The sequence below is a fragment of the Macrobrachium nipponense genome, chromosome 4 (genome assembly GCF_015104395.2).
Source record: "Macrobrachium nipponense isolate FS-2020 chromosome 4, ASM1510439v2, whole genome shotgun sequence".
In the NCBI taxonomy this organism is placed as follows: domain Eukaryota; kingdom Metazoa; phylum Arthropoda; class Malacostraca; order Decapoda; family Palaemonidae; genus Macrobrachium; species Macrobrachium nipponense.
The window spans coordinates 140,136,436-140,144,767 of record NC_061100.1 but is presented as its reverse complement, the minus strand read 5'-3'; the positions used below and the strand labels follow the sequence as shown (position 1 = coordinate 140,144,767).

General features: G+C 37.7%; 1 protein-coding gene across 1 annotated transcript in view; it reads left to right on the top strand.

The window, feature by feature from the left end:
- Positions 1 to 217: 217 nt before the first annotated feature.
- The window catches only part of LOC135211232 (ATP synthase-coupling factor 6, mitochondrial-like), a 98,765-nt gene continuing 90,650 nt past the window's right edge, over positions 218 to 8,332 (top strand). The window contains exons 1-2 of the mRNA XM_064244493.1: positions 218 to 351; positions 2,807 to 2,959. Coding sequence (XP_064100563.1) covers positions 233 to 351; positions 2,807 to 2,959 — 272 coding nt within the window. The 5' untranslated portion in view covers positions 218 to 232. The remainder of the gene's footprint in view (positions 352 to 2,806; positions 2,960 to 8,332) is intronic.

Below are 8,332 nucleotides of genomic sequence, written 5' to 3'. Positions count from 1 at the left end.
GCAAGAGGGCAGATTTAGCTCAAGTTTGTGAAGCGCGTTCATTTTCTCTCGTAAGGACAAACGTTTCATCTTGCAATATTTTGTTCATTGGAATGACTTTATATAACTGCATATAATTAGTTGTACACCATTTAATATTTAATGAGCATTGATAATTATTTAAAATCTGATCCTTCCTATTAATGAGAGAAATATTTCTTTTTCTCATTAAGACGCCTTATTTGTTTCAACCATGACGAGAAACGAAACATGTTGGCAGTCTCTATGCGCACTGAACACACCCTCAGATTCAGTCGGCCCTGAGTCGGGTCGGCCATCAGTATCGTCACCGTGCGAAGAGTCATCTCCCAAGTAAGTATTTTCGTATCTTTTGTGGAACCGTCTATTATTTATGTTTTTCAGTGAGTGATACACACGAATTACGACAGGTGAATAGTTACTAGTTATGGTTATAATGGTACATGTCTGTACAAATCGGTGTAACAGCCCTGTAATCAGCTGCTTTTGGGGGAAATGTTACCGGTGAGAGTTTTATTAGGTAACATCATTTTTACCCTAGTCCTTCGTAGTAGGTAGCCTATTTTGATGTTATATTACCACGTTATGTAACCTTTTCCGTAACCCTTGGTAGATATTTCGATGGTAAATTTAACAATACTACTACCTAGCCTAGATATGTTACTAACAAGATCTTCCCGAACTCTTGGTAGGGTAAAAAACCGTAGGGTCCAGAGTGGACCATGTACGATCAGCGTGGACAATCCCAAATAAAGTACATTATAACGAGGTCCTGGGGACCACCGGAGATAGTCATCAGTCGCGACTTGTGTTGGTGAGAAACGGAGCTAAAGACCTCTTCTCTCCTTTCGAAGTATTTTCTCCAAAGTTAGAAATTAAGGCCAAATTTAAAGCTTTAAAACATTTGGTAGTGAAAAGAGTGGCCAATCGCAGTGCAAATCTCACCAAATTGCTTTCAAAGTTTTGACTTAGGCTACGATTAAATAACTTAGAAGATTGACGCCATCTCGATGTTTGTGGAGTCGATTGTGTCAACAAACGTCCCGTTCTTGTGATAAATCCACACACACTTGTACCCATAGAGGCTGGGGCACTTTCATCACGACAATCGAAAACAGTCCCTAGCCACTATGTTTTTAAGAAAACTACTGTTTTGGTAGAAGACGACGACGAAGGGTGCACTAGATAATTATTTAAATAAAATCATAAAACTTCAATATTTTACATATTTAGATGCTTTAATTGAAAATATTCGTTATTGAAAAAGTAAACTCAATTCCTGACTAAAATTTAAGTAACTATTTTTCGGAATTAGAAACTTCTTTAAGTCCTGTATTATGACGTCACGACATCCGGACTTTCGTACCTATTGTAAATAATTGCTATACTGAACTTTCTTGCAGAACAGTTTACCAGTTATTCATGCAGATTGTTGTCAACTATTTCATGTAACTAATTGTTATAATCGTAATGCGCATTTATTTATATTTTTATTATTTACTTTTTGGATATGATGAAGAATTTTTACTGCCGTATTACCGCCGTAGTGTAACGCAATCGCTTCGGTCCCTGGGCTCTGTCTGTTTTCACACCATAAGAAATTAATGGGGCCGAATTTGCAATGACCAGAAAGTTGTTAAAAGAGGAAAGTTTTAGCATTGAGGGGCATATGTTTTTGATTGAGAAAATACAAATTTATACAATAGCTAGCTTGTAAAAAATACTTTATTACAAAAAACTTGATTGACAAAAACTAAGCAGCATTACTATGGGTTTCAGAGACAGTGCAAGCATGTTTTTTTGGCAATATTTCTGTAATGAACACTTGTATCAGAACGAGATTTTGCTATAGTGTATTACACCCAGTGCCGTAATTTATAAGAGTATTGTGAATCACTAATCATAAAGAATATCGGACACTTGTCCTTGTATCAAGAGACAAAAATTCCATTATCCAGTAATGGATACGAAGACAGCCAGTAAAAAGCTCCACCTACCCTCTCCCCCCACCTCCACCGCCACCCCTTTCCTTCCTTTCTTCACCTTCCCTTCTTACACAAACGTGGAAATTGGTGAAATTAGCCTATGTATTGGAAGTATAGGCTATATACATAAATATTAAAGCAATTTTATTATTATTGCATTACTATGACAACTAGAATTCATGGGAAAAGTTTATAATAATGCATCTGCGTATGTGTGAAGCTCCACTAATGTGGCATTGATGATTTTGCCATTCTTAGCATGCAAACATTAAAGGTTACATTTATTTCTGGCATACAGTTATTAAAAAAATCAAAATACTAATATAGACTTACATCAATGAAAAGTGGTAGTAAAAAAAAAAAAAGATTATGATCCACTTACCCGTCGTCTGCTCCGCGATGGTTTTCAACAGCCAGATGTCGGACAAGATTAAAAACATTGGGTTGAATCTACTTTAGAAATATCTAATTTTTCTGGGTAATTTGGTTGCAAAAAAGGGATAATAGACATGAATTAAATAAACATTTTGAAGTAAAGTTAAACTATCAACATATGCTGATAAATAAATGGTCTAAGAGAACTTGACGGCCATCTTGGATTTTGCCACTTTACTTAGTTAGCCCAAGGTTTTAGGAGGGTCACCCCCTCTAATTTTGCAGTGTATTAGCACAGGATATCAAAAATGTCATTGGAAGTTTGTCCCCAAATAGTGGTCACAGATCGGTAATAATTTTACTCAACTACAACTGAAGATTTCATATAAATGAATTTTTTAAAAATTTATTAATTTTTCTCTCCACAGAATGATTGTAACCAGATTGATCCCAGAGGTTAGGACTTTGAAAACGGTATTAAGAAGGAATTATGGTGTAAGTGCAGTTCTTTTACAAAAAGCAGGTGACCCCATTCAACAGCTTTTTGTGGACAAAATTCGAGAATATGGAAAGAAGAAGGGGTAAGTAATTTTTTTTTTTTTAAAGATTAATCTTACCTACAGTTTAAGAAGCTATTACTCTGTGCCAGTAGGTGAGCCAGTGTTCAAATAAAAATGTTCTTCACCAGTTGTGCTGTGAATGTGTTACCCCTCTATCAGAATTTTCTTTGCCCTAGCAGTGGTAGGCTGAGGGTATTTTGATGTTCGGCTCTTGGATTTTATGGTATTGTAATTCTGCCCTTTTTTTTTAATTTATTTTGTTATAGGATGTCTTCCACAGGAAGCAAAGCCAAGAATGTCAGGTGTTGTAGAAATGTTTACTGTGTTAGCAAGGTGTTTGGTTTGAACTAGATTGGCACACTGTGCTGGGGGTTGGTTATCTAGAGCATGATTTTCAGAATAGATGGTAAGAAGTTTTATGTAGGGATTGGTTGAAGGACTTTGTGCTTAAGTTACTTGAACATATCACATATGAAAAAAAGGGATGCATTGCCTTCATTACCTCTGGCTTAAGTTACTTGGACATATCACATATGAAAAGAAGGGATGCATTTGCCTTCATGATCTTTCCTCCAAGTGCCTTAGCTTTCATGTACTCTTTACTCACCTTCCAGCTCTTTCCTCTGTTTTCATGTCGCTAGACCTGAGACTTCTTTTTGGCTCTGCTTTTCTGCTCCCCCTTTTGGTTCAGGAAGTCAAGAGTTAGAGCAGGATGGAAACTTTTTGTAAGAGTCAGCTAAAGGTTTAGGGCATTAATATTAGAGAATCACTCCATGACCCCCATAATGGGCAATCTTTTTCTTGTTTCCATTTGAGAGGCAAGGTATTGGTACCCTCACCTGTTGGTAGTCTGAAGTCATGACTGCCCTGCAATGTTGGAAGAATCTGTTGCCTGGGAACTAGGTTGGTATTCTGGGAAAAAGGGTTCTGTGCCCACTGTCACCTTTCTCTTATTTACCATGCTCCGTTACCCATTTGGTACGGTTGCAAAAGGATCGTTTTGGTAAATGTAAAAATTCTCACCAAGTTTAGACTATAATCAGCAGAATACAGTAATGATCAAATAATTATGATAATAGCACTGTCTTGGCTAATGGTATAGATTTAGACTGTTATTTAAAATATCTAGAGTAAGTCTAATTTTGATTTGCCCCATTGGGGGTTGGTGCCATCAATGTAAACATTGCTTAAAGTTCTTTGCAGCGTGCCTTCGAACCCCAGCTGCAACTCTTTTCATTCCTTTTACTGTATGTTCTTTCATATTTTCTTCCATCTTACTTTCTACCCTTTCATAACAATTGGTTCATAGTGCAACTGTGAGGATTACTTCCTGTTACACCAATCGAACTTTTATTGTCAGTTTCTGCTTCAGTGCTGAATGACCTCATAGGTTCCAGTGGTTGGCCTTTGGCCTAAATTCCATAATCTATAATTCTGATATGAACTCTATAAATCCTGAGCTGCTATTCCACTTGCCTCGAAATGCAGCCATTCAATCTTTAGCTCCTTTTTCTCTGACTATCAGCGAGAGGATTTGTTCTAACCTTTTGCTATATTTCCCATTTAATTTCTATCACTGTCAGAATCTTGAGTTGTCACTAAGCTAGGTGCCATTGTAGCTGCTTTATTATTGAAGGATTTACCTTGGGAATGCTATTAGGGGGAAAACATCAGTACAGGCCAACCCTCATCACGGTAGACGGGTCTTATTCACTCGATATTTAATTGGTGAAACATGAATACAATTGCAACTCTAAGCATACCATTTAAAAGACTGAAGTTTCGTCAACATATTGTGATATATGAAAAGCCCCATACGAACTAAAATAAGCATGTGAGCTCTTCGTAAAATATGTTTTCAAGGCAGTTTTGAAATCCAATATGGCGGCTACGTTTTTCATGGACGGTTCTCATCAGTGACGGACACCATCTTTCCCCAGCCTTCCCAGCACTCCATTTTGAACAATGTTAGCGTATGTATGTAACGTTTATTGATCTTACTCAAGATTGCAGTTGTAATCAGCACAATAAAACAACATTTTGTTGCCTATATTAGTGAAAGTATGAAACTTGTTATTCCCGGGGTTATGGTTGGAACTGAATTCATTCTTGTTACCATTGTAATCGGCGGTTTTTATCCTTACTGCCATCACAACTGAAACTCCACAGTGCTTATTTGATTGTTATTATACACATTTTGGTCTCAGTTCACTCCACATTGCACTTTAAACCCGTTGCTGTTCTGGTTTCTAAGCGCGCGCGCCATAAACACAATTACAAATAGCAGACGACGACAGACGACGAAAACTGCAAAGTTTTATTCCCTAAAACTGTTTACTTTACTCGTTATTTAGTTTAAATTTACATTGTTATTTAAAAAATTTTGATTTAATTCATGATATTATTACCCTTTTTTGCAACCAAATTACCCCGAAAATTACAGATATTTCTAACGTAGATAAAATCAAATGTTTCTAACGTTTTCGTACATCTGGCTGCCGAAAACCATAGAGGAACGAATACGGAAAAGTGCATAGAGGAACGACTAAGTTTTTTTTTTTTTTTGCTTTTTTGTTTTTGCTAGCACTTTTCATTGATTTCAGTCTTTATTAGTATTTTGAATTTCTTAAATAATCGTATGCCAGAAATAAATGTAACCTTTAATGTTTGCATGCTTTAATGTTTGCATGCTAAGAATGGCAAAATCATCGTTGCCACATTAGTGGAGGCTTCACACATACGCCGTTCCATTATCCTGTTAAGCGTCCGCCCCTGATGAGCTCGCTGCTAACGTACCGTCACGCTTTTTTTTGTAATCAGCGATCATAGCACTGATGATAGTTTTTCAAAGTTAATATTGATTTTTATGCTTGTTATTCATACTGTAATTAACTGTAGGAAATTCTCTCTCTCTCTCTCTCTCTCTCTCTCTCTCTCTCTCTCTCTCTCTCTCTCTCTCTCTCTCGGAGTCCAGTCACTCGGCAAAGAAAAGTCATCTTCACTCCTGCAATTGGAAGAAAAGTTTGTATCATCACTGGAGGATTCAGAACTAGAGCTCTCATCATCAAATAGGTTATCAATATCACACTCCTCATCTAGTATTTGATTGATCTCACCTAAAGAAATATGCCTCCTCTTTGGGACATTCATTGTGAAAGACGCGAAATCCAATTTGTCTCGATAAACGCCACCCGAAGCGTATTGAAAGAAAACCAACAGGGACAGGCAGTTTTCTAGCATAAGCGACCACCAGGAAAGAGTTGCCAGGCTGGAAATAAGTTTCCCATGTGCTGAGAGTGTTACCAAATGATGTTCCTACACTTTCTATACGAGTAAACGGATTATTACGGGGCTGACGGCTTGACAAGCACAGTTAAAGTCTTGAACGTAATATCCCGTTGAAGGCGCTACCGAGTAGATCGCGGTAAACGTATTATTACGTGGGTGACGCTTAACAGGTTATAAACTGTTTCCATGAATTCTAGTTGTCATAGTAATGCAATAATGATAAAATTGCTTTAATATTTATGTATATATACTTCCAATACATAGCCTAATTTCACCAATTTCAACGTTTTGTGTGTAGTCTTATACCCAGTTTGGAGGGTCAACACATACCGAATGGCAACAGAGAGAGAGAGAGGGAGAGGAGAGAGAGAAGGAGAGAGGAGAGAGAGAGAGAGAGAGAGAGATAGAGAGAAGAGGAGAGAGAGGAGAGAAAGGAATGCGAGGAACGAAAGAAAGGGATGGCGGTGGAGGGGGGGGGGGGGGTGGGGAGAGGGTAGGTGGAGCTTCTTTTATACGCGTGTTCGTATCCATTTCTGCATAATGGAGTTTTTTGTCTCTTTGGTACAAGGACAAGTGTCGTTATTCTTTACGATTAGTGATTCACGATACCTTATAAATTACGGCACTGGGTGTAATGCACTATAGCAAAATCTCGTTCTGTTAAGAGTGTTCGTTACAGAAATAGGTATTGCCCAAAAAACGTGCTTGCACTGTCTCTGAAACCCATAGTAGACATGCTGCTTAGTTGTCAATCAAGTTTTTTATAACCAAGTATTTTTACAAGCTAGCTATTGAATAAATTTGTATTTTTCTCAGTCAAAACATATGCCCCTCAATGCTAACTTTCCTCTTTTAACGACTTTCTGGTCATTGCAAATTCGGCCCCATAATTTCTTATGGTGCGAAAACAGACAAGAGGCCCATGGACAGAAAACGATTGCGTCACACTACGGCGATAATCCAGCAGTAAAACATCTTCATAATATCCAAAAAGTAAATAATAAAGATATATATGCGCATTACGATTATAACAATTACATGTATAGCTGATAACAATCTGCATGAATAACTGGTAAACTGTTCTGCAATGGACAGTTGAGTATAGCAATTATTTACAATAGGTACGAAAGTCAAGATGTCGTGACGTCATAATACAGAACTTGAAAGAACGTTCTAATTCAGAAAAATAATTACTTAAATTTGAGTCAGAGTCGAGTTACTTTTTTCAATAACGAATATTTTCAAATTAATCATCATAAATATGTAAAATATTGATGTTTTACTACTTATTTTAAAAAATTAGCCAAGAGCACCGCTTCTCGTCATCTTCTACCCCAACAGCTGTTTACGCCTGGCTTGTTGTTGATGAGAAAATCGTGTTTCGATTGTTGTGATAAAGTGCTCCCCAGCGTCTGTGGGTACAAGTGGTGTGCGGATTTATCACAGGAAATGGTTAGTTTATTGACTTACAAGCTACTCCGTAAACATCGAGATGGCGTCAATCTTCTAAATACCTCGAGTTGTAAGTAAAAATGTTGAACCGCGTTTTTGGTGAGATTTCCACTGCCGTGGGCGCCATTTTTTCAGTACCCTCTGTTTAAATCTGTTTAAATCTTAAAATTTGGCCTTAATTTCTAACTTTGGGGAAAATACTTACTTCGAAAGGAGAGTAGAGGTCTTTAGCTCCGTTTCTCACCAACAACAAGTCGCGACTGATGCCCATCTCGGGTGTCAGGACGCGTTATAATGTACTTTTTCGGAGGGTGGCTTGCACTGATGGTAGCTGGCCTGCGTGGCCTGCTTTGATGTTTTACCCTAGGGGTAGCTTCATGTATGTGGCATCATCACTGAAGAGCTTAGCAGATGTGTTTTCCTTAGTTTCCCTTTGAGTAGAGCCAGAGGTTTGTTTTGAGAAGTTGGCTTGCTATGGTCCCATCTTCTCTGGCAGAATAGAAATTTGAAGTGGAGGAGAACACTGTTATTCTGTGCTTGTTGGAGCATTGAACATTGCATTATCCCCATTAAGTTTGAGAGAGGTTCATTGGGTACTAGGTCTCTGGGTGTCTTTGAGTATTCCGGCTTCCATTAAATATTCAAAGAATCCCA